This window comes from Podarcis vaucheri (genome assembly GCF_965113315.1).
Source record: "Podarcis vaucheri genome assembly, chromosome: 11".
NCBI classification, from domain to species: domain Eukaryota; kingdom Metazoa; phylum Chordata; class Lepidosauria; order Squamata; family Lacertidae; genus Podarcis; species Podarcis vaucheri.
In genome coordinates, this window is record NC_138749.1 from 11,061,406 (window position 1) to 11,088,870 (window position 27,465).

Sequence of the window (27,465 nt, forward strand, 5' to 3'; positions counted from 1 at the left end):
CAATCTGGGAAATGGAGAAAGAGGTGTTAACACCGTACAATATTCATTTGGGTCCATGGGGGCAACTCCCTGAAATAAATAGGTGCTTTGTCTTTTTATGTAGGGAATTACGTGGGCATGAGGAATGATTTCATAATGGGATTAGACAGACAAGGGAGGGTTATGCACTACGTGACAGAAATGGTTGACGAGGAAACTGTTTCAAGGCAGACATATTGGGAAACAACTGAGGAAAATGACAAGATCCCTCTAAACAAGCAAGCAATAAACTACTGACTAAAAAACAACAACCATAAAACGGTTCTACTTCCTGACCTTGCTAAAGCATTTGTGACCCCATTTAAGCATACAAAGTGATTGACTGCTCAGACAGATAAGTAAAATCCCTTTGTATGTTTCTGAGTTTGGGGAATTAAAAACTGAAAAACAGAATAATCCCCAGACCTGCATTAACGCAGTCATTGCATATTGTCATCTTGCCCTGCCATACAAAAGGAGATGAGCCTATTAGGGAGCTACTGGGGACAACCCTCACCAACACGAAATGGACATCAATTGCTTCCTGGTGAGGGATTTGAAGAGGACACATATCAGCTGGAGGCTATTTTTGGACATGCCATGAAAGCATTGCATGAGCTTTAGAGCTAAAACATCTTCTTATTTCATTTAAATATGAAAAACTTTACAAGGTAGATGATGATTAGTGCCTTAACCTGTACATTAAGCACCTGAAGCGCCAAAGAGAGCAATGGCAAAACAAATTCTCTGCCTGCACCAAGTCCCAGTTTCAATCACTGGTGTCTCTTAAGTTTAAAGGGCCACAGGGAGCAGAGGAGGAAAAGACCTGTGCCTGAGACCCTGGAGAACCTCCCTCCCTATCAGAGTAGACACCCTATGCTCATAGAATCACAGAATTATAGAATTGGAAGCTAACCCCAAGGCTCATATAATCCAACTCCCTGCAGTCACAACCAAAACATCCCTGACACATACTCATCCAAGGTCTGTACTTTCCCAGAAATACCACATGCTATAAACTTGAGCACAAATATTTTGCCCAAAATGGCACCAAAAAGCCAGCACATTTTGCTGGCTCAAGTGACAGTACAGTGAACAAGCCCCATGAAAACCAAGCATGGGCATTTTTGCCTCCTTTGCAAAACAAAGTTCTATGACAATGTGCTGACTTTCTCCCATAGAACTATTACTAAGTAAAACTCTTAACAATTTTGTTGAGATGAACCTCCACTTCATTGCTTGTAAACTTGGCTGGTGACCCCTTTGTCAGCCCAATCCATTGCTTCTGTGCACACATGAAGTTCCACCAAGAACTGTATATGAAACAGTCTTTGGAACTGGATGATGGAATAGTCCTGGGATGCATGGAGCTACATCCATGGTACTTGAATGTGGACAGTTATAGATTGTTGTATGTTGTATGAAAATTATTATTTCAGAAATTTGAATTAAACCCAATGACCATCTCTCTATAAACCTCTCGACTCAATGCCTAAAATAACTTCATTAAAAAACAGGAATATTTACAATAATATTTACATTACCAAATAAAGTTATTTTAGGTTCTGGAGACATGTCTGGCATTAAATGCTACTGATCAACTGTTTTAAAATAGTCTTCCCTTTTTGGGACATTATTAAATATCCATATTCACTTTCTGTTATGTAACAATTTAAATTTCTCTTCCATTTGTTTTAAAAGAAAAAAGTAGTTGCTCGTGATTTAGCAAGAAAATATAATTTTACTTGTAAGGTAAAAAGTAGAGGGCCCTATAATCCAACTATCAACATTTGATTCTACGCATTGGTAGGAATATTTAACTTTTAAGTTGCATAATGTTATGTTTCACCTAAAATACTGAAAAATAAATGGTTAAAAAACTTCCACTTTAACTACCAAGTCATCATAGGAAATTTCATAGTTATCAGTCATGAAACTGTTTTTCTTTCCAAATAAAAAGATTCCATAGGTTCTATTTTTCACCACTGCTTATTTGTTCGCTATAAAATATTAGTGTTAAAAGGGGTTAAGCCTAGGCTAAAAAATGATTCATGCTGTTTAGAGAGCAAAATGTTTCAACATTGTTACATAGCTTATCTCTGGAGGCAAGAGTAAATCAAGTATCTCATTCCAACATATTCTTGTCCCACCATAGCAATCTTAATGATTTACAGCAATCAAAAAGAGAAACCAATTTCACTGCATAATAATACTGGGACTAAGGATATGTCTGTATTACATACTGAAGCCAGTTTTTAAATTCATTGGTAAACTGTTTAGATTATTTCCTCTGGGAGAACCTTTATTGTTGTAGTCTTATGAGGATTCTAAAAATGCTCACCCAGATCTCTAGCCTTGTCTGGAACAATAATGCTAAGATCCCTTATTTGAAAATCATAGTGTTTAAATAGGCTTAAAGCCAGTTGCAACTAGTAGTGTAGACATGCCCAAGCTAACTATAGAAGTGAGAGGAGGCCACTTTGTAATCTACTTGAAAACGATGGAAACGATGCCTTATGAGGAACGGCTAAGGGAGCTGGGCATGTTTAGCCTGGAGAAGAGGAGGTTAAGGGGTGATATGATAGCCATGTTCAAATATATAAAAGGATGTCATATAGAGGAGGGAGAAAAGTTGTTTTCTGCTGCTCCAGAGAAGCGGACACAGAGCAATGGATCCAAACTATAAGAAAGAAGATTCCACCTAAACATTAGGAAGAACTTCCTGACAGTAAGAGCTGTTTGACAGTGGAATTTGCTGCCAAGGAGTGTGGTGGAGTCTCCTTCTTTGGAGGTCTTTAAGCAGAGGCTTGACAACCATATGTCAGGAGTGCTCTGATGGTGTTTCCTGCTTGGCAGGGGGTTGGACTCGATGGCCCTTGTGGTCTATTCTGACTCTATGATTCTATGAAACCTTCAGACATAAATTGAATTATGCATACATAAAATGACAACATGTTACACTGGGATCCAGGCTTTAAGACATTTTTAACAGCAGAAAGTTCCTGATTGGATCTAGGAATTGTGTAAACAGATACTGAAGAAACTGCTATCGAAGATCCACAGCATATTGAAGTCAAGCAGTGTTAGAAACACAGGTATACAAGCCAGTCGCCGACCTTAAACCTAGGTTATGGGCGCAACAACGGAATGTCTAGGCACTCTTTTTGATAACAAGAACCCAGTTTAAATCTGAAATCTTAGGCTCAGTACTGTGCCCAGAGCTCAGAAACTGCTCACGCTAATGAAATTCCCTGTCACAACTTGCACCTTGAACGATGGGCGTTCCGAATACTGAGGTCAAGGTATGCAAAATGGAAATTGGTCCTAATTAACACACACTCCTTCCGCATCCCCAATGCAATCTCCTTTCATATTCTCTGCCTCAAGAACCAGAAGATTTATGAAAATTTCCATGTTACAACGGAAATGGGGAAAGACGTGGTGGTGGTGGTGTTCATTCTTATTTGTCCCCACCATTCTCTGAGTTGTACAGTATGAACCAGCACTTGGCTTCGGTGTAGCCAGGGATGGTTCCAGTTTCACCACATTTAAACTGCAGAGATTAAGCAGACGGGGCTCCTAAAAGGTGAAAAACCCCTTCCTTGTTTAAAAATAGACTTCTGCGTTTTTGGTTTCACAAAAATCCTTTTCATGCGGAGAGTGGCAAAAGGAATGGCAGCATGAGTCAGCCTGCATGCTTTTCTAAAGAAGAGGCTCCAGACATGCTTTCACCCAGAACTGGTGCAAAGCAATGATATCATTGCAAAAAGGCCTAAGGAGCCAGAAAGGACAAAGCTGTGGGCAAGCGGGGGTAAAGGTCACACCCAGCACACCAGTGCCCATTACCACATCTGGTCTGTTTCAGGAGCTGGAAGGCAATGGGGTCTCTCTCTCTCTCTCCACATCTGCCCAGCCACCTCCAGAGCAAAAGCCCCAAAACTCTTTCCCAAGCCCATCCCTCCCAACAGACTGGTGCCTAACCGAAACAGAACTCCATGGAACCCGCTTTAAACTTTTTTCTGCATAGATGCAGCTAAAACCGTTCATCAAACCCTGTCCTGTGACCTCTTATGTACGGTGCCTGAAGGCATGTAACCTGCTCCCTCTCTTTTTGCTTATGGAAATGGGGATGGCGTAGCTTTGGCAAAACAAGTGTCCAGCAGTGGCAATAAGTTTCTTAATAAAGTTCTTGATTTTGTACGTTTTAGTCTGAGAAAGCCAGACCTGTAAATATTACAAAATGATAACAATCGCTTAAGAACAAGAGACAGACTTACTGTCACCAGCTGTTAACTTTCTGATCAGGGCAGCCTAGGAAGTGGGTCCTTATCTGTCTTAGTTCAGGACATGCTGACTAACACCCCTATTGAAGCAGCAGACCTTTGGCTCCACAATCTTTGTGTATTGGAAAATGTACGTGGCTGCCTGACATTACTCCCTTCTTAAGTAACTGAAGGTCTCAGAAGTGTTCAGAGAACTGTAATCCGGGTGGAGAAGGCCAGACACTGAAATGGGAGAAAAATCAAATTCATATCCCTGTTCAGAGAAATGAAGATGTATTGCAACAGCAAAGTCTCTGAAAGTTCAACTGTTCCAGGACAGAAAAAGGAAGAAAGAAAAGTGGAGACAGGCGAATAGTGATGGAGTAAGAACATGCATCACACCCTGGGTGGAACGGGTTTAGTTATTTGCTTAAAGATGACTGCATCTTTCCAGAGCCACAGTGTGGAGAGTCATGGGATGCTAACAAGGTGGCTTACGGGTGGCTTGTTCTACCTCTGTATCTCCCCATCGCAGCCCACTGAAAGCCCAGATAAGGGAAGCTCACCTGCCTTTAGCAACTCCATTATATCTTTCTATGGCTTTCTGGCGCGGCTGATCAGGAGTGTTGGATCACAACTGAATAACTTGAGAGGCGTTCATGAGATAGCTTGAGTGCCTCTGCTCATTCCTATGGCTACTGGGAGTTTGCAGCCCAAGATGTAGCTAGTTAATTAAAATCAGTATGTGAAGTTCAGTCCCCTCAAACTGGTCCCCCCCCCCACCGCACAATATCTGCACCTTAAGAGTTGCCAGGTCAGAGCAGTACAGTAGTGATACTTCTGGTTACGTACGTAATTCGTTCTGGAGGTCCGTTCTTAAGCTGAAACTGTTCTTAACCTGAAGCATCACTTTAGCTAATGGGGCCTCCCGCTACCTCTGCGCCACTGCTGCACGATTTCTGTTCTCATCCTGAAGCAAAGTTCTTAACCCGAGGTACTATATCTGGGTTAGTGAAGTCTGTAACCTGAAGCGTATGTAACCTGAAGCGTATTTAACCCGAGGTACCACTATACAGTGGATGCAGTATTCCCCCATCACGGTCCATACTTGTGGCCCAGCAGCACTATGTCCCTGTGGCTCCCTGCCCTACAACCTTCAGGTTCCCAACCCTCCCTTGTCTGCTCATTTCCTTCACACCACTTGTGTACAGCCATTTGTGTGAAGTTTTGCCCTCATCAGAGGCTCTTCAGTTCTTCTACCTCATGACTCCACCATGCATTTGTTTCATTCAGATCCTTGCTTTCCCTTTTATTTAGCTCCAGTCGGAACCATTGCTGCTGTCCAGGATGCTGGACAAGATTTCCCTTTTGTCGGATGCAGCAGGGCTCTTCTTCTCTACCCGGTATCTTGATCACAACACCTCCATTCCATACCTCCCGTCTCCTGCAAGCCTCATTCTTCTATCTTTCCTTCAGGCACCTCAATTTTACTAGGCAGTCTGCCCCCTTCCTGCTTCTAGGACTCCTTGCCCCTTGGCTTGCCAGGACATATGCCCAGTCTTCAATTTCTCCCTGTGTGGTCTTAAGTCTGAGCCAAACTGACAATGTTCTCTCCCCTTTCAAAAGCTGGGCTGCAATACTGCTTAGCTCCCTGAGCAATTGGAGCATACCAACTCACAAGCGCAATCAATCGGCACCAGATGTGCCACCACAAGAACAATATCAATTATTATTGCATTTGTATCCTGACCTTACTCCAAAGAGCTCAGAGTAGCACACATGGGGTTCTGTGATGTTATTATCCTCACATACACAAAGTGGTGTGCTGAGCAGATGGAAAATACAAGACGACAAGCAACTTTAAACCATGATTTCCCTACTGCATTTATGGAAGTTCAAATCATGATGCAAGTGCTTAATTATGGTTAATACAAAAAAAAAAAAGTTTGCTATGGTGTCTAAATTAATATTTGATTCTCCACACTAGGGTTTCCCAAACTTGGCTCTCCAGCTGTTTTTGGACTACCATTCACATCATCCCTGACCGCTGGACCTGCTAACTATAGATGATGGGAGTTGTAGTCCAACAACAGCCAGAGACCTAAATTTGGGAAACCCTGCACTACACCAATCTGGCTTTCTTCCTAGGGAAGGGAAGACAGATTCTTGCCTTTATCTTCCTGGGATCAGCTCTGAGGAAATGGACAGCTTTTTTTCTTGGTACTTCAGACCTTGATCAGTGTGCATTTGAGGCTGCTACAAAAGATTCTGGGAATGTTTGGATTATGCTGCTATGAAGTAGACCAGTGACAAATAACTTTCTATTAAGTTTCTGTATGACCCAGGTCCTGCAGCCTCTGAGATGACTCAGTGTCTGGCCATGAAAAGGGACTCGATGTGGGCAAGCCTAAACGAAACTGAATGCCAACAAGACTGAAGTAATGATGAGCTCTCTGTATGTTTTGCTCTCCCTTTCCAAGCAGTGAAAAGATCATGATAAGTTCATGGTCAGTTGTTTTTGGAAAACGATGCACTGGGATTTTCTTTGCCATTTGAAGACAGTTTGGAAACTTCAGCTGGTGCAGATTTCAGTGGCTGGGTTGTTCACCAGGGCAAGATGGTTTGAGCATGGAAGCCACCCCTGGCCTGGCTACATTGGCTGCCAATTAGTTTCTGGGCCCAACTCAAAGTGCTGGTTTTGACTTATAAAGCCTTAAACAACAGAGGACCGCAGTATGAACCAACCTGCAATCATCATCTGAGGCCCTTCTTGTGTGCCTCCACTGGGAGAGGTCCAAAGGGTGGCAACACAAGTACGGGCCTTTTCTGTGGTGGCTCCCCACTTGTGGAATGCTCTCCTCAGGAAGTCTTGCCTGGTGCTTTTCTTACATATCTTTAGATGCCTAGAAAAACATACTTCTTCTCCCTGGCCTGTGTGTGTGGAGTGGGGTGTCATTGTTTTTGTTAGTTACTATGGTACTGTATGTATTTTTGTGTTTTTATCTTGTAAACCGCCCTGTGATCCTCAGACGAAGGGCAGTGTAGAAATTTAAAAGACAAAACACACACACACACACACACACACACACACACACACTTTTTACAAATCAGGCGGTTTGGGAAAGAAGAACAGGGATGCATCAGTGAGGCCATGCAAGTCTCAAATCAGAAGCAAGGATAGGTCTCCAGAATTCAACTAACTCAGAGAACATTAGATTACTTTTGCTGCATGCTATTAGCTTCTAGCATTCATCACAGGCAATACCACTCCTTTCTTAGCTACAAACTGTGAGTATGACTTTCAGGACAATGACATGCATCCCAAGTGGCTGAACAAATGTTACAAGTTACAAGTTTGCTAGCCTACTGCAGAGAGGCATCACAACCAATAATGCTCACTTTCCACTGGTTATTCAGAGTTGTAAGCATGGTAGTCATTGTTCTTACAATTCAAGATGGTGGTCTAACCAGCTGAATAAATAGACAATGAGGATTGCATGCCATGGTCCGAGGAAGAGAGTTTCAGGCAATGCAAATCCATTCTCTGAAGCAGGGAAAGCCTAGTTACAATATACCATGTGGAGCAGTCTGTCAACTGAGCTGTATTCAGCAAATCACTTCACTAGGTTCCATTTCTGTCTTCTTTGCTGTTATCCAAGACTGAAAGATCTACTGTAGACCTTGCCAGCATAACACTCTGTATATCTTGCTGGTTTAGTGATTTGCTTGCCTTGCTGGTTCACCAGACTGCTTGTCTACCTGTTGGCCCAATAACCTTGGATTCCCTCCTGCTTTGACATGCCTTGCCCAATCTGCAGGACCCAGCCCTACAAGGATTACACTCACTTTGACCCCATAAGGAACTTTACAAGGACTGTCACCCGACTGGAGAAGTCTTAACTGAATAATTGATTAATCAGTCAAATCTGCCTATGAATAAAAATAGGAAAGGAAAAAAAGGCATTCGTTATTTGTTTTTAGATGATGCCAGCATGTGTCACAGCAGCCTCCATCTTAAAAGGCTGAATCCGCCCTTCTGGGGGTAGAGAGAAGGGAGAAAGTCAGCACCTGCCTTCTTTTGAAAGTGGCTTGTCTGAAAAATAACTAAAAACTGCTGCCTGATTAATTTGGGGGCACATTTTAAGTCATTAAACCACTAATTGCGACTCCACAAATCCAAGGCAGGATACTTGGCATTACACAGAGTCCTCACTCAAGATCCCCATGAAAAGTGTCTGAGGGAAGGTTGCACTGACATTTGGGGCAGGCAGCAGAAATAGGAGACAACTGCATTCTTTCTGCCTGTTTCATAGGCCATCATAACAAGACACTCCACAATTCTCCCCAAGTCCCTTGGCATGAACAAATGTCTACGTCCGGAGGTACGGTCATGGCAGTAGAAAGCACAACTAATGGCTGGAACTGAAGCAAACTAAAGTCTGTGGCTCTCCAGTTCTAAACCTTTGTGCAATTGACTCCCATTCCTGATTGCGTTGCTTAGGAAAGAAAATTTCCCACTGGATTCTGCCTTCTTAAAAAAATACAAAGGGAGGTTTTGTTGTGATATATGACAAGACCTATGGGCCATATCACCTATGCAGCTTTGCAAGGAAATAGGAGGAAACCTCAGTCCTTTGATGGCTGAGGATGTTTCCCTTCCTTAAAGACATAAGTCTATCACTTAAAAGCCCTCAAAAGAAAAGGTCATTTGCCTCTACTTCCTTGGCCCTGGTGTGCTCGAGGTTGGAAGTTCTACCTCAATCAAGTCTGGCCACTTTGGAATAGTTCCAATCTGTTACCAAGCCAACGGTACTTTCTGATTCTCATGTTATTAAAGGGGGGAAATACCTAAATTACCTTTGAAAAGAGACATGGTTTGAATGATCAGGTGGCTGTACTGAGCGAGAATACTTTTGTGAAACCTACAGACCCAAGTTATTATCTACACAAAACATAACACGGCAAGCAGTTACCTTTAATAATTTTGAAATTGAGACACCATGTTCCAAGCCTGAACAAAATTCAATACCCTAAAACCATTCCTCATTTTGTGCATTTACCTTTCATTCCACTGTAATTTACAGTGACATTGTTATTGCTTTTCGCCATAATTTCCCTTGAATCGCTGCATGATCAAAAGTACTTGCTTAATAAAACCCAGGGCTGGAGAACCAAGTTTTTCTAAATTGCAATAGGCTGAACTAATTTTTATAATGTGTAGAACCTAAATCCATTTGCTCAAAATTGTTGCATGTTCCCCTGTGTTCCGAAAAAGTCAGATAATGACCCGCTTGTCATTATGCAAGATCGAAAGAAGGGTTTAGTGACACTTAAAATCACCCCCCTCCTAAAAAATTGCTCGACCAATCAATGCAAGATAATGTAGAATTATTTAATACTCTGTAGAACGGCTGGAAGTGGTGATATTGGGGGTGTGCTATCATCCCCCTAATCAAAATTCTCAGAGAGATCTTGAGAAGAATGAATTCAAGTAAGCATTTAAAAGAGGAAATGTAGTGCTGTAATGGTGACTTCAACTATTATCATATAGACTGGCTATATGTGTGTTCCAGACATGACGAAGAGGTGAAAAATTCTAGACACCCTGAAGGACTGTGTCCTAGGGCAGCTGATCTGGGAATCAACCAGAGGGGCAAGGATGCTGGACTTAATTTTGAGTGGCATCTAGAACCTGGTGCAAGCCGTTAATTGAGAGCAGATACCATAGTGCTATTAAGCTAAACATACATGGATGAATCCAAATTAAAATTGAATGCGTGTTTTGTTCTTACACCTGAAAAGTTTTACTTCTAGTGTGTAGAAGAGCCTGTAGGAGTCGTTGCTCTGGGCTTGCCTCCTGGTTGGAAAAAGGAAGGGTGAGAGCAAAAACCCATGCACAGATGCAACAGGCAGTCTCTTCTGATGGAGGACTGTTCCACTGTATTTCTGCATTTGGAGTGACTATGTGGTTTAATCATCTCACAGCAGAGTAAAAGTCATTCACCCACAGCAGAAATACCATGGGCAACCTTGGTACTTTGGGCTCACCAAATCCCTCAAGTGTGTTCAGAAGTAATTCATTGTAATATGAGGATCCATAACAACAACAACAACAATAGAAGAAGAAGAAGAACATGGCCCCATGCAGGAATTATAGGGTAATTTGGGTACAAAACAATGAATTTACTGGCTGACTTGGTATCTGAGCCAGAGCTGCCAGATACATAATGATGATCTTTAAAAATGGAGCTATTTACATGAAGCCTCACAAGGGTGTTGTGTAAATAAGGGCAGTTAAAAGCAAAATGAACCCCAAGATTTACAGAAATTTTATAATAATAAAACCCAATTCTAACAGAAAGCAAGCTAAACAGAAACCACTTTCGGCTTGACAAAACTGAGGTATAAAGGTGGGGTTGGAAGAAGGCGGTGTGACCTTTTTGTGCTTTGGATGAAAGCTTCTCATCTCCAGGAATTCTGCTATTAATTTTTTTCTTCAAATAAAGGGAAGAAGCTATACTAACAAGGCTTGTAATTTTGTTTTTAACAGCTGTGGTGGCTTTGAAAACATGATTTTATAGAATTCTTGACAATGTCAGTGATTAACTGTTACTCAGGAAGACCGAATCACTTATTTAGCCTTTATTTTAAATGGCTTCATCCCTGTAGGGTCTAGACAATGAGCAAGGCCACTAGTTTGGCACCAGACAAGGACTGGTCTTGTGAGACTCTGTAAATCTCAGAAACTGCAAACTAGACAGCCAAACATCCCCAGCAGGTCACAGGGTAGCTGATTGCAGAAGCAAATGTTAGGAAGATGGGCTGAAGTATACAGACAGAGGATGAGATTCTTAAACTATCCACTGAGTCATCCCTAATAAACAAGAGAAAACAACTACAACATGGCTCTAAAGTATATTGATTTTTGGATCATATCACATACCAGATGAAAACTAATTAAGGGTGGGGTTTTTTTTGCAAAATTTGGGGAATTCATGTGAGCTGGCATTATGAAAATGATAAGATACAAGCTAAATTTTGAACCCCTAATACTACTATTAGTTACATTAAGGAAGAAGCTAGAAGTTGTTCCTGTAAGTACTTGGCAAAACACACAAAACTGACAAAAAAAGTTATTTAAAAAAAACAGATGGGGAGATAATGCAATAAATTAGGATTCAGCATGGAAACAGGGAGAAGTCAAATAAAGACAAAACTCCAGCCCTCTCCAGGTGTTACTCATATGAAAAAGATCCACATCACATGGCAATGGACCCACCCATTTCGCCCTGCCCTCAAAGTTGCCCCTGCTGCCACCATCTTGTGGCAAATGTTCTTAAGTGGACAAGTACTCTATGCATGGAGGCTCCTCAGACATTTAGGGGTCTAAACTGCACATTTGTAAGTGTATGCTTCAAAGATCTTAGGTATATATACAGGTCATGCAGCACCTATTCCAACAGTCTCGTGTCCATGCTGTGCTTTAAGACAATAAAAGATGCACATCTTTTAATCTAGGCATTTGGAAATATAACTCTCATGAGCAAATACTGCCACATTATAAATGGTGCAGGCCTGCATAAAATCAGGCTGGCTGCAAATTTATACATGTGTGTGCTCCTGAAGAATACCACTCTCTTTATGTATTTAGTACTACGAAACAGTTCCCAAACAGAAAATATTGTGTATGGAATTGGACATTAATGCATAGAATTCATTACAAATGGGTTTATATTCTTTATACTCTTCACCTAGACCTTGGTTGTCTGATACCCGATGCCCGTTTAAATTTGTTGACCCCCCCTTAGGTATTTTTTTAACTGTAATTTTATGTTGTGAACCTCCTTGAGATCTATGGGTGAATGGCAGTCTGCAAATGTAACAAATAATAATCACCATCACCTCAGCTAATACCATTTTTATAAAAGCAGTGATTTTTAGAAAATTCGAGACTCATGTTTGCAAATCTTTTTTAAAATGAATTTCATAATTAATTATATCCATTTTTACATGGATATCCTAGTGGTCATGACCAGGTCTACGCCTGCTTTAGGTTAGCAGTGCTGCAGAATCAGGGGCGTCCAGACTGTTTACTGGATCCCTTGTAAAACAGCATTATAAAATTCAGCGTAACTGAGAATATCTGTAGGCTAAAAAGCAACCACGGATCTCTTTTCCCCCCACTCTCCTAATGATGAAAATGACAATGGTTACTGAACGTACATCTCCCAACAACCTGTGTCCCTGTTAGAGAGACAAATGCCTCTTTGAGAGACCAGGTGTCCCTGGGCATCACCTAGTAGCAGACATTCCAGCAGGCTACCTGAATGATTTCCCTCTCACCTGGTCATTACAAGAACTGCAACTGTAAGAACCTGTGTGTGAGCTTGTTTTTTTTTATTCCTCCCTCCACATCCTTTTGTATCTGTGTGTCATGACTTTTAAATTGTCAAGCTGAGGGCAGGGATTGTCCTACCACTGATTTTTGTAAGCCACTTAACGCTTCTTTGGCTGAAGAGTGAGGTAAAAATTATTAAATCAATCACACAGCTACAACAAATTGTCTCGCCTCACCCCACAAACATATAAACAAGATTACCTGCTTTAAAATAGTGTGCAGTCATCCTCCCCCTGCCCCCCCCAAACCCTCTTCATTTGTGTGCATAATCTGATCTACAGCGACAAAATTTTGTTTAGACTGTTAAACAGACTGTATTAGCAGGTGAAAGATTTTCAGCTTTGAAGAAGAAATATGTAAGAAAGAAAGGATTCCCAGTTTCAGGGATGAAACTGTTGGGGACATGGAATTATCAATTGGTTTATATCATGAGAATATAGATATTCAAACAAATGTCCTGAATCTTCACAATCTAAACAGAACAGGTTTTCTTTTCAGACGATGTCAGAAAGAAACTTGGAGCAAGACTAAGCCAGCTAATGTACTCTTGCAGTTTCTGAAGCTAGCAATAAACCAGATTTCGTCAGTGAGGTTTGGCAATAGGAGGAATCCTGTAACCAATTTCATTTCCTGATAAATGAATGGTCCACTGGGGAAAGTCAGCCAGAGAGTTTTGGAACTGCTGAGGGCTCAGACGTTGCTGAAGGACTTCTTGAAGGAGCCAGACTGTCTATTGCTTATCACTGCTGAGCCAAAGAGTACCATGCAAAACACTGCAACTGCCAGACTCCATTTAGAGCTCTTACTGAAGGACAATGCAATAGCACTTCACACACGTGTGGTAGCTCTTTAAGAATACAAAGAGGATGTAACACACTTCCTATAGTGTTGTTCTAAGTCAATGCACTGGAAATGCATGACTGTATAAAACAACACTCTTAGTTGGCTTTATTGCTCATTATTCATTTAAAAAAATAAGCCCCGTATTTTGGGAGCAGGTTCTGAGATGGTACATTTGGATATATGTTTTGCTCTAGAGAAAAGATGTCCAAAGTTATCGATTTTGAAGCAACAGATAACTGGATTGCTTGGTAGGTTGCTACTTTAATTCCAAAATCCACAAAGATTCTCAAACAACAAAACCTCACCTTCAAAAAGAATAACTGATATATCAGTTTCTGTATGTATGTGTATGAGCCTGATGACCCCTGAAAAGGAGAATATATAAAGTAAAAACAATAAACATCCTATAAAATTCAGGCCCTTCATAACACAAGTACATTTGGGCTTCGTAGGCTAGATTACTAGTTGAATCTGCAGTCAATTAGCTGCACCCTCAAGTTAGAAAAATTCCCAAATTCCCAAGTATAAACTGTTCTACTTATAAAAAGGCGCATCCAATAAAACTGTGTGCACAATTCATATAGAACACATTTTTTTCCAGGATCTTTGGTTATTCCTCCAGCCATGTAACAAATGTAATTCGGGTGTAACTATTTAGGAGTAAGATCAACAGAAGAATACTGCTGGCTTCCACCACTTGGTTTAACTGGTGTGTCAGTTTACACGCAAATTCATGGCTCATTTCTGATGTACTTAGTCCATAGTGCTGAACTCATATATGAGAATTGCCATGGCAGTTCCAGATCTACAGGATTTGGTCAACAGCAAGTAGCCAAGACAGATGTCCTAGAAATTTTATAAGCAGGTTATGACGGTGTTATCAATCACTTGTTGTAAAAGCCTGGAATTTGGTAGCGAGGTATGGGATCTCTGAACATGCATGTTCCCCTTTTAGCTATCATGGCTAGCAGCCACAGAGAGCCCCACCCATCTTGTATTCAACCACAACTCTTAAAACGCATTGCTGCTACCTGCCACCACAATTAATTGCGTACTATGTCGATGGCACATTATGCAAATAAGTCCTTATTTATCTTAAACTGCTGCTTATCAGTTTCTTTCAATGGTTTTCTCCATTTCCCTCCCATATTTTTTTCTGCATTCTGAACTACAAAAACAACAAAGAACCCCATGGCACTTTATAAACACATATATTGCAGCTTAAGCTCTTGTAAGCCAAATACTCTTCATTAGACATGACAAAACTAAGGTCAAAACCTCATCTTTAAGGTGCTTTGGCTGCAAAGAATTGACATGGTTACCCCTCTCAAAACTACTTCGCAACCATCTTTTCTCTCTCTTCTAAGGTAAAATGGATCCAACTATTTAAGTCTTTCTTTTTAAGAAAGATGGTCTTGCTTCAAGATCAAACTCCTGTACCCTGAAAACAATTAGTGGTAGCTCATAACCTTTAAGAGCTGCAGTTCTTTGAAATGCTAAGCAATGACGCCTCACATTCTTGGACACTGGACAGGAACAGGGTTGAAGATCTATTTACTCTTGGTCTACAAAGAAAATGTTTTATGGAGGGGGCTCCTTGCCTTGCAAGTTGGAAAGCCAGATAATTGTATTCCATTGGAGAACTCTGTGGCATGCTTACAGTAAAAACCTGATATTATCTCAAGGAGTTTCAGTGGCAGAAATTCAAGTGCGTCTTGCTAATGCACATTTTCCTGTGTTGCAATCGTGAAGTGATGTTTGCACTCCTTTTCAATGGGAGAGCCAGAAAAGCATTAGGGCATTTTATAGCTTTAATGCCAAAATGGCATGCAGAATAAAATTGCTCCTTCTTTCTTGCATAGGTCAGCAATGCTAGTAAGTTGTCTTAATTCTTCTCCTACCGAGATGTTCTCCCCCCCTTGACATCGCCTTACCATAAGACAAATCCCACAGTGGGCCCTTCAACCAAATGGAGGTAGAAATGCTGTTTTAAACTCTGGAACTGACTGACAGCTACAGTATAAAAGCAAACCTCAGGTGCTTGAGTTCTCATGTTTAGCCATATTTGAAAAATGAATTTCCTACAGCCCTTCTACGGATTCTACCCCTTCCTTGAAGTCTACGTTAATATATGTTGATTTTCAGACTCAGACGATACCTGGGGTGAGGTGGAGTGCATGTCCTCCTTTTCAAATTTTGAGAGTAATATATAAATAAGGTTGCAGTTACAACATGAATGAGCTATCTTTGGGAGAGTCACACAGAGGTTGTGGATGTCATGATAAACACCACTGCTGTAACATCAAGCAATCCTTTGACCAATATTGTATTTTAACGTAACCAATACCTTATGTGGAAAAAGGACTTATCTTCATAAGAACAAAATAAACCAATCCTTGGAATGAGAAACAATTAAATAATTCCTTTCAGAGGTTTACTGGAGAAGGTATTTTACTGGGTGTGTTGGTGGCATTTAAAAATTTCAAGAAATGAAAACACAAAAGCTATTATTTTAGTCTATGAACGTTCTACAACAACTAGCCAATGTATGGTTACTTTAGATTATTATTTTTTTTAAAAAAAAGTTCAGATTTCAGCATTGTGGATTGCTGCATGGAAATAATGTCTAATAATGTGTTCTCTTAACCAACAACTTCATATCAACATATGAAGGTACTTTGTACAGGGTGAGGCCCCAGTCCATCTACTGCAATATTGTCTACTCCAGGACTGGGGAGCCATTGTTCTTCTGAGGGAAAGTGCATGGAGGACAGTGGGTGAGGCCAAAGTCCTGAATGGATGGGGCCAAAGTATGCACACACTATTGTGTCTCCATTCCTCCCACCCTCTCACAAGTTTTTCTCCATACTGCACTGAGAAAGGGACTCCTCTTTCTCGCCTTGCAGCTTGGGAAGACAGCTGGTGGGGCTGGCTCAGTGGAGTGCTCAGGTCTTGCTTCACTAGCTTAAGTCCCTTCACTTCTTCAGCAGCAGCATGGAAGGGGACTGGGATGGCAAACCACTGGCCACTGGGTAGGCAAAGCAGAACCCCTGACTGGCTTCTGTACTGGCTGCTGAGGAAGTGGCTGATCTCAGCTTGGCTACATGAGATTTAAGCACGAAAGTTATGGGGCTGATGATTGCTTTGTGGTGGACAGAACAGTTTCCAGGGTGGTAAAGGTGAACTTCTCAATAGGAATTCAAATTCATTCTCAACAGCAATGGCTCTTAAGGAATCTTCCTCTCAGAATGTTTGTTTGAAGAATTCCAGAGGTAAAGATTCAGAGTTAGATTTTAGGGGCAAATGCCCACCAAATAGTGCCTTGGATGCCACTTTTGTTGCAATTCAAGCTGAGGTGTCCAATGCAGTGCTTTTCTATGCTCTGTTGGACCATTTTCGGTTTATGTGCACAGGACTCCAGCACTAATAATAATAATTTATTTATACCCCGCTCTTCCCGGTTCAGGAAACCGGGCTCAGGGCGGCTAACAACAAATTTAAAACACTTAATTGATGCTACCAAAAAAAGCATAAAATACGCTATAAAGCATAAAAGGTAAAGGTAAAGGTACCCCTGCCCGTACGGGCCAGTCGTGTCCGACTCTAGGGTTGTGCGCCCATCTCACTTAAGAGGCCGGGGGCCAGCACTGTCCGGAGACACTTCCGGGTCATGTGGCCAGCGTGACAAAGCTGCTCTGGCGAGCCAGCACCAGCGCAGCACATGGAAACGGCGTTTACCTTCCCGCTATAAGGCGGTACCTATTTATCTACTTGCACTTGGTTGTGCTTTCGAACTGCTAGGTGGGCAGGAGCTGGGACCGAAAGACGGGAGCTCACCCCACCGCGGGGATTCGAACCACCGACCATGCGATCGGCAAGCCCTAGGCACTGAGGTTTTACCCACAGCGCCACCCGCGTCCCTATAAAGCATAAATAACAATAAAATAAAAAATCAATTTATGATGCAATTGGTGCCTTGCTTCTCTTGTCACCTGTCCATTTTATTTACTTCATAGAACTTACATACTGCTTGATTTTAAGAAAACAACAACCCCAAAGCAGCTTGAGAGAGGCAAGCATCACCCACTGAGAACCCATAGCTCCTAATAAAATATCTGTGTCCCAATGAACTAATTTTCCTGATGGCATCAGTTTGACTTGCTTTCTGAGAAAATTCTCTCTTGGAGCTGGCATGATCCCTGTATATTGGGATCATGAATTTGTTAGTTGTCACTATAATGCTGCTTCCATTTGCTATTCATCTCTTTAGCACATCAAAGAAATGGTTTCTTATAAAATACAGGTACACTTTGAAGCCATCAAGCAGGGAAATCAGGCTGTGCATATGTACACATACACACAAACACACACACAAACACAGAATCTGCAAAGGAATGGGCTAGAATGGGCCCCATTCCCCCCCCCCCAGCCCTGGCTTTTGGCCCTATTTTTAAAGAGCAGGCTTTAGTGCTCTGTTAAGCAGAACAAGTTTCAATAAATACTACATACTTCATGCCATGCTGGCAAGGGGCAACATAAGAACATATTGGAAAGCATGTTAGAGACATGAAAGAGAAAAGGAAGGAGTAAAAAACTAGGCAACACACTGCGAAATAAAACTGGGAAATTCAACAGAGGAAAACCATTTGTAAAATAAATGTTTTCTCTTCAAATGGCTTACCAGCGGGAAGTTTCCTTCAAAAGCATTTAAATGTGATCTCTTAAATGTTGCTCATTCTATGAACTCAAATGTCAGCTTCCAGTTAATAACGTCTGGCATTCAGAACAGGTTTTCCCACTTAAAAAAAAAAGTGCAGCTATCTTCTGGCTAACTTCCCTGAAAACCCTGAGATAACTTCCAGACTCCAGACACAGTCTCACTCCTCTCAGGCTCTTAATCCTCAAACTACAGATAATTTCACCCAAAGGGAGGGAGAGAGGGAAAAAAAGACTGTGAACTTGGGGCTGGGGGTGGGGTAGACACTGAAGTCAATTTTCAGTTATCACTCTGATCTTTAAATTACTCTTAATAATAATCTTCTGCAATAAAACAAGGAGCCTGTAATGTGGGCTGCCTGTCTGCAAAGGAGACAGCTCTATCTCTGAAAGCTGCGGCTTCCACCTCAAGACCCAGGCGCATTAGCTTCATTTATCTCCTTCCACAGGGTGAGGGAGAAATCCAAGACCTGGTTATTTCAACACCTGCTACTTTATCTCCCACAGCTTCTGCTGGAATCTTCTAAGAAGGCTAATTACCCAGTTTGGACTTTCCCTACCCTGCATAGCGCATGGCCAGGAGCAGACACTTTAAAGCAACAGCTAATTATAATCACGTTTATCTTGAGCAGCAGTCAGGTGAAGATGCTAAGGGAGTTTCCAATTCTCAGACACTTGACTGTCAAACACGTCCTCCACCCTCTTCCTCCCAAATGTGTGCCATGATGCGTCTCTACGCAGGGTTCACTTTGACACCAGATTCCTTCGACAGAACGCCACAACGGTTTGACTGGATCCAAACCAAGAGTTGACCTACTAGCCTAGCACTAAACCTACTAGCCTGGCATCTAATCTTCCTCAATGTAGCCTGGGGCCTGCCTACTCCACAAAGTGTGTGACAAACACACATCACATGTGCTCATTGGGAAAGCAAACAAACATCTGACAAATGTATTTAGTTACATCTGCAGTATAAATGCTCTCTTCTCAATTATCCAAACAGCAGCAAATCCTTGTTATCTTAATTCACAGTGTGTTTCCGTGTGGGAGGATAGTCTGTTTTTATGAACTGCCAATTGCTGAAGGATTCTGTTCATTCTGATGCAACGTTTTGTGGTCCTTGGTGAGATTCTGCAGAACATACACATAGAGATATTGGGGATCAGCTCTCTATCTAGCTTTTTAGGAATAGGCCAGTGAGTACAATTCTAGATTCATGTTGGGATATAATGATGGCTCCATCTCCAAAAATGTCAAGTGAAAAATCGAATTAACATTCTAGGAGGCCTTCTGTTCTTATAACTGGGTTTCTAACACAGTTCTGCCTTTAGATCTGAGGGTTTTATTTTGTTATTTTCATTCTGTAAAATGACCCACATAGTTTCTGAAGGACTTTTTATTCAAATTTGAGAAGGGGGAAAACTTCTTTTCAGGGGTGACAGGAAGTAAAGCAGTATTGGGGAACCTCAGGCCCACAGGTCTACTGGGACCTACCAAGCCTTTCCATTTGTCCCATGTGTAGTTTTCACTAAGCCACATCCACCTGCACATAATCTGATATCAGGTGCAGGGCCATATTATATATGAAGAAAGGTACAGTTTGGTGCCTTTTGAATTTAGAACCCTTTTCCTGAGTTGTACCAAACCAAGTTTTGTGCAGAATAGACCCACTGAAACTGATGGAGCTAAGTTAGTCATGTCCATTAAGCTCAAGTGGTATTCAATGAAGTTTTACTCAAGAGCAGACCCAGGAAAAATAATAAGCATGGCTATGTTAGATAAATGCATTGCAGTGGGTCTGCTCTGAGTAAAGCTCAGTTGATCAACATAAAAAAGGCTCTATGCTGAGTATGACAATCATGGGATACAACACTCTGTCACCAAATTTAAGACACACCCAATTACAGCTGGAGTTAGAAGTGCATTTAGAGTGTGCACTTGAGTCTTCACTTCTTGGCGTTACTCAAATTCAAGCCCAGCTGCAAGGCGACAAAGGAAGAATCTGGGAGTATACCCTAAAATATGCTCCTAAAGGTAAAGGGACCCCTGACCATTAGGTCCAGTCGTGACCGACTCTGGGGTTGCGGTGCTCATCTCGCTTTATTGGCTGAGGGAGCCGGCGTACAGCTTCCAGGTCATGTGGCCAGCAGGACTAAGCCGCTTCTGGCGAACCAGAGCAGCGCACGGAAACGCCGTTTACCTTCCCGCCTGTGCGGTACCTATTTATCTACTTGCACTTTGAGGTGCTTTCGAACTGCTACGTTGGCAGGAGCAGGGACTGAGCAACGGGAGCTCACCCCGTCACGGGGATTCAAACCGCCGACCTTCTGATTGGCAAGTCCTAGGCTCTGTGGTTTAACCCACAGCACCACCCGCGTCCCAAAATATGTTCCTAATACTTCCTTTAATGTTGAATAACCTGGTAGCAGGTGAATAACTGGTGAGTCTCAGTGCTGTCAAAATGGACAGTGGGGGAGTATTACATTTTAAATCTAAGTACCCACCTCTGAAGTAAAAGGTAGCAAGCTCCAAAAGTGCTTGCGTACCTTTCTTTTGAAAGTGTGGTATAAAGGTTCCCTATCCCAAAAACCTAAAGTAAAGAGTTCTTGCTATAAAGTGCTGCAACCTTAAAGGACTAGATAGCTTACATACCAGAAAGCAGAAGGAAATTGGAGACAGTGTAGAAGTGATGGGGCCACAAATTTTAACTAGAACTATGGGATCAGAGGTGGGCCATGAGATTATTTTATTTAATAATTTTTTTATACCACTTGGTTGTAATAAACCTCTAAGTGGTTTACAAGAATTATTGAGCAATTAAGAAACACCCCTCATTTACCTGGGAAGCCAGTTCACAGTCTCAGGCCACTGGACATCCACACACTGGTCCAATGGATGAGTAGAATGCATTTGTGCAAAATCCAATTTACAATGTCTCAAACAATAATAATAATAATAATAATATTTTTTTATTTATACCCCGCCCTCCCCAGCCAAGGCCGGGCTCAGAGCGGCTTACAAGCAATAATAAAAACAAGATGAATGATTACAACTTAAAAACAAAAATAAAATACAACATTAAAATAATGGAACATTAAAATATTAAAATGTAGCCTCATTGCAGGAGAAGGAAAAGAAAAAAGAAAAGGGGGGGGGGAGGGAATCAAATTGGCTCCAATCCAAAGGCCAGGCGGAACAACTCTGTCTTACAGGCCCTGCGGAAAGAAAGATCTCCTAGAGAAAACTGACCACAGAATCTGGATCAACCATATTGACATGGATACACCTTGTTGAAAAATGCCAGGGGCACAGAAGGAAGGCACGTTCTCATTTCCTCACCAAGTGTAGGGGAAAGAGTGAACTATTTGGTCCGGGCTGCTATTTTACATTCCAGTGTGTTTTTAATTTATTTGAGTTCGTTTCCATGCCTCTGAGCTTCAAAACAGGGAAGGGCAAAATGTATATAAATACAACCCACAAATTGCTGAAGAGGGCAGAGACCATCCTGCTGTCTCTTAGTGCAGACCCAGGTCATTGAGCCCGCGCTTCCACAAGAGCTGTCCACCATGAACCACCATTGGCAGGACTGGCAGCAACAGCAGCAGATATGTCCTATGCTTATAATATTTTATTCTCTTGCTAATTATGCTGTTTTAAATGTGCATTTAAAAAATGACTTCCTTTAGTAACGTTTTCTTTTGAAAGGTTTAAAACCTTTTTTTTTTGTTAACTTTGATGCATCAAATGTGCATTCTGTAGTTTACCTCCTTTGTAACATTTTATTTTGAAATATTTAAAATAATATTTTCGTTTCCTGTTACTTTGTTGGCCTAAATGTATACTTTAATGTTTGACTTTCTTTAGTAATTTTTATTCTGGATTGTTCTATTTGACGTTTTAATGTGTTGTAAACTGCTTTGATGTATTTTTTCTTAATTATATAAAGTGGCATAGGAATGAAATGCACAAATAAAAAAATAAAATAAAAAGCTATATACAGTGGTACCCTGGTTTTAGAACAGCTAAGTTTATTAACAACTTGGAAATAGAAAGCTGCAAACCCAGACGTAGGTGTTCCAGTTTGTGAACTTTGCCTTTGAAGCAGAACATGTTCCGCTTCCTGTTAAGTGTGTTCCGTTTGTAAAATGAGTCCCCCGCTGCTAATCAGAGGCTTCCTATTGAGTCTGTCAGCTGTTGAGTCCCAAGCACCCACACAACACAGAGGTGATTTTTGGAGCTTTTTTTTTGCGTTTTTTGTTTGTGTGGCTTTTTCGCTTTTTGGACTGTGACTTGTTCTTTGTTTTATGGGACTGACTGGTGACTGTGGCTTGTGACTTTGTTTTTGTGACTTGTTTTTGTGACTGTGTGGAACCCAATTTAGCTACTGATTGATTTATTGAGTGATTGTGTGACTGCAGAAATGGATAAAAGCCCCCCATCCAAACAATGACTATCATCAGTGCACGTAAGAAATATATATTTTTAAAAATTTTATCATCTACAATACTGCCTTATTTATTCTACAGTATAGTACACTGATTATTGCTTTCATTTTATGGATCAATGGTCTTGTTAGATAATAAAATTCATGTTAAATTGCTTTTTTAGGGGTTGTTTTTAAAAGTCTGGAACAGATTAATTGCTCTGGAAAGAATTAAGTTTGGGAACCAAGGTACTACTGTAGTCACAAGACATCTCTAGTAGCAACATGTGCATATAATTTATTAGGGTTCTTGAAGAAGCATACAGTCACAGAAATGATAATTTCTACACCAATGTTATATAGCCATTCATTCTTTTTCACAGCATGCTTGCGCATTCCGTTATAGATTAATAATCCATACAAACACCGGAACTCAAATATAGTAGAACTCTACAGCAGGCAATGCTGTAACCTAAAGAAAGAAAATTATCCTCAAAGTGCTGCTTTGAGGCATGCTACACATTGACTGATTTTGTTAGCACTCACCCTGAGCCTGTCTTTGGGCAGAGCAACAGCTCCTTGCTTGATGATTTCCAGAACTCTCTCTACAGACAGCTCAGCCCCAGCCTGCTCAATTCTGGAGCTAAAGAAGCTGATCACCTGGAATGGAACAGGGAAATATATATTATATATACACACACACACATACACTTCTGTCTGTAAATAAGTGGAAGCACAGGTTAATTAAACAATTTCAGGGTATCTGCCAACTAGATTTTTTCCCCCCAAATTTTTTTTATTGGTTTTTACAATATTATCCACAATATTTTTTTTAAGGATATAGAAACCTACCCAGCAGATTTATGACAGTGAGTCATTTCTTAATTGAGATTCTTCAACTGTCAGGTATAAATGCTAGATTAAAAACAGTATTTAGCATTTGTATTCCAGGTAATTTAAGCACTATTATTTCCCCATCTTCAACTTGTTCCTATACACTATGACCATGATCCAAGAATGTACATGTGCATACTTCAACAATACTGCATAGCAGCTAAAAGACCGCAAAGTTCAGCGAATTTTCAGCTTCTGCTCCTATCTGCCACATGGCTTTTTTTGACTACTGAAGCAGGAACAAAGTTTCCTAAGAAAACAGGAAATCGCAGGAATAATGATTGCTTTGGGTTTTTATTTAATCTTCATGATAATTCTCAGAACCATGAAGACTACATTGGCTAGTTTATCTTACACACCAAGGCCTATACGATAATGTTTTGCAATATCACATAAAGGAAGGTAGATCTAGAAATGCCGCTGACACATCTCTAAACATGCAATCTTGAGAAGTTAGGTAGACCTATCTTAAGAAGAGAAACAATGCACATGTCATTGAAGGCAGTTAACATTCCTTTGATAATCGTAGCCAAGGACTAGGAAATGGTTTACTGCATGGCAATAATGCTCTTGGGATGCTTTTGCAATGCACCCAACTGAAGCTGTTAAGCCTAATTAGGCCCTTACAACCTATTAGTAAAACAAAAGAGAGCTGATGGTTTGATTACTCCAGGATTCAAATGAGACATACTGTTGCTGCAGGCAAGTACAGGAATTCTCTTTTGGAGTAGGGAGACCTGCCAGGCTTGCAAAGAAGACTTTTCAGAATATGCTTAAAGTAGAAAGTGAACAAAATTCAACAGAAAAGCATCCCTTCCTATAAAGAAATAACTGCTCTGCTGATCCTAATTACTGTCAACTGCAAATCCTAAGCAAATATATTGTAAAGGTTTTAATTACCACAAACCTTAACCTTAGCAGATCTACCCTTCTGGTAGACCTGTGAGTCGGTACTTCTGAGCATCCCTCAGAGCTGTTTCCTTGAAGGTCACACCTCCAACAAATTCAAAGCACATAGGTGGATGAGGCCACCTCGTTTCTTTTCACCACCTCCATTCTCTTTCTTCCCCCTACCTCTCTCCTTCCCATTAGAGTGCTTAAAGCATTTCACATACATTATCATAGTAATCCAACAACACATTTGCAAGGTATGTCAGTTTATCCTCATGCTGTGGTGAGAGGGAGGCTGAGTCAGAGAGCAGCTTGCCTAAAACCACCTACTGAGTTTATGGCAAATGTAAGATTTTAATAGTGGACTTTTCATTCATCAGTGCTATACAAGCTCTCACTATTATCATCTTTTTGGTGGCAGGTAAAAGTGATGTTTATTAGTGCACTACCAAAGTTTCCTGTGGCTGTTTTGGGGTTGTTTTGTTCTGTTTTTATCGTAGAATGTAGCTGCGTTTTAAGTTTTAAATGTGTTGGAAGTTTCTTAGAATAATAAATAAAAATAACAATAGAAGCCCATGAAAAAGAAGGTAGAGGGTAGACCCACATACACAGATTTTGCAGTGTTCAGTGTATCGGTCATGGGAAAGCTACTCTCTAATGGTATTTTAACTCCTTATTTTAATACAACAAGTCTTATTAAGTCCTCATAAATTAACAAACCTGTGTTCACAGTAAGTTAACATCCTGCCTACAAAGACATTCTTAAAAGCCAACAGCTAGCAACTGCAGCAAACAGCTGTAGTCATTCTTAACTCATTTGATTCCCCCCCACACACACTTTTTGAAATGCTTTTCAAGTTCCTTATAAAAATTACCCATCTTGCAGGAAGATCCTCAATACAACAAAAATAATAAGTAACCAACTTTGTGTAACATTTAGGATATCAGTACACCATTGACAATTACCAGTAAGAAAGTGCATATCACATCCCTCAAAATGGGAATCCATTTACTTCTGGAACAGGCTTGAGCAGTAAATGGAAACAGAAATCATTCTATTCCTGGTTGCTAAGTGAACCATATGTTTTCTATCTGCACAAAATCAGAGTTGTAGCTCAGTCCCACAAATCCAGGCCGAATTATTCTTATATTATGCAAATAATGCAGGAATATCCAAGTTTATGAATATGAGCAGCACAGCATACCTCATTTGTATAGGTATTTTTTCTCTGTACCAGCCAAACTTCCAGAGACAGTTATAGGGTAATGCGCAATCTTCCAGCTGCCCTCTTTTACAACACCAGGGAATACTGACATCGACTTCAACGAGAGAAAAGTGATAGCTCAGACGGTAGAGCATGAGACTCTTAATCTCGGGGTCGTGGGTTTGAGCCCTATTTTGGGCAAAAAGATTCCTGCAGGTTGGACTAAATGATCCTTGTGGTCCCTTCCAACTCTACAGTTCTATGATTCTATAACAGTAAATGTTTTATAGGATGTATGGGAAAGCAGAACAGCTGATGTTCTGGCTTTTTCTTAATTGTTTTAAAGTTATATATTCTGCAACTCTGGTATTATTATTTTAATACACACACACACACACACTTATTTTGATGTAAAACACGCCTGTAGATGGAAAGGCTGGTGGAAAATATCTTAAATAAATATGTTTGAAAAGATTGGAATGGCTTTTGTTTCTTTTTTAAACAGAAATGTCTGGCAAAATATTTCTATAAAATCAGTTTATCAAATAATGGCTGTAATGACATTTGACAGACTGCCTTACTGAAATATTTTAGCTAGACAGTTATTAATAAATTGTGATTTCCAGTGTTTAGTGTAGATCCAGCCTTTTCCAGTTATTGTTATATTTTTGGTTGGCTCTCAGATTCTGCTTTTTTGAGGGCTTTCAGACTTTTTTTTGGCATGTGTTATACAAGTTATCTAATGTTTATTGCACAAATAAGAATGGATGTATTTGTTCCAATAAACTGATGATAATATACCATCATTGCAATTGGTGATGATTCTTTTCCTATATAGGCTTTGATTGGGAGATTGGATAAAGCATTAGTGATTCATTGGCTGATAATGTTTTAATTAGACATTTTTTTAGCTTTTTAAAATATGCTGTTTCAGGTGCCCCTTTTTGGCAGAGAATGCAATGTATAACTGATTAAAACAAGCAAATAAATAAATAAATCTATCTCTCCTGCAGTAATCAGAGTTCCTGCTCTGCCACCTCCTGTCTTGTCTGGTGTCTCTGCAAGAGGAAAAGCAGATATTCTTATCACAGCAGCCTTCAAGAAAAGTATGATATATTAAAAAACCTCCTTTTTCATTGCAGCTGCTTTCTGTGGCACCTGATAGTTCCACAAGGGCTCATGAGAATAGAATTAGAAGTACAGTATGAAAAAACAAAGGCAACTTAAAAACATTTTTAAACTTTAGTGTTGAACTGTTCAACAGCTGACCTGATCAATTCAGAAACACAATAGTTCACCATTGGACTATCTAAATGGGAAGGTCGGGTGGAAGGCTAATAAATTTCATTGCCATCACTCCTTCTGTACACTTTCCAGGAGGGACAGCTGACAACCTGCAGGGGACGAGTTTGGTTCTGAGGCTCCCAGTTGCTTATTTATAACCTACAGTCAAACTAAACATGACACTGCGATATCTCTGACTGCAGATCTGTAATAAAAGCTGTGGAAGGACCCTCTAAATTCAATGTGCACTACAGCACATATTATTATTTTTTTAAACAAAACAACCTCTCCCACTTTTCCTGATGGGTATCACTCCCCATGCTGCTGTTTGGCCCTCAGATGAAAAACCTACAGTTACTATCCTACCTCCACAGTCCTTATCAGATTCAGGCTTACATGGAGTTCAGCTATTAGGGATTATATTTTGGATAGCATTGCCAGTCCAGTTTGATAAGCTGCTTTGTCACTTTCTCAGCTGCTCAGCTGTTTGCACCTTGTGCATCTTAGTAATTAATTCTGGCAAGCCACTAG

General features: G+C 40.7%; 1 protein-coding gene and 1 long non-coding RNA gene across 6 annotated transcripts in view; one reads left to right on the forward strand and one right to left on the reverse strand.

Moving 5' to 3' along the window:
- LOC309514321 overlaps positions 1-27,218 on the forward strand; it is a 56,655-nt gene extending 29,437 nt beyond the window's left edge. Inside the window, exon 2 of the long non-coding RNA XR_014211922.1 lies at positions 26,664-27,218. This is a non-coding gene — a long non-coding RNA (uncharacterized lncRNA). The remainder of the gene's footprint in view (positions 1-26,663) is intronic.
- DYM (dymeclin) overlaps positions 1-27,465 on the reverse strand; it is a 164,740-nt gene that overhangs the window by 8,077 nt on the left and 129,198 nt on the right. For all 5 annotated transcript variants that reach the window (XM_082241932.1, XM_082241933.1, XM_082241936.1 and 2 more), the window contains one exon: positions 23,207-23,320. In XM_082241932.1, the coding sequence (XP_082098058.1) occupies positions 23,207-23,320 (114 nt within the window). The remainder of the gene's footprint in view (positions 1-23,206; positions 23,321-27,465) is intronic.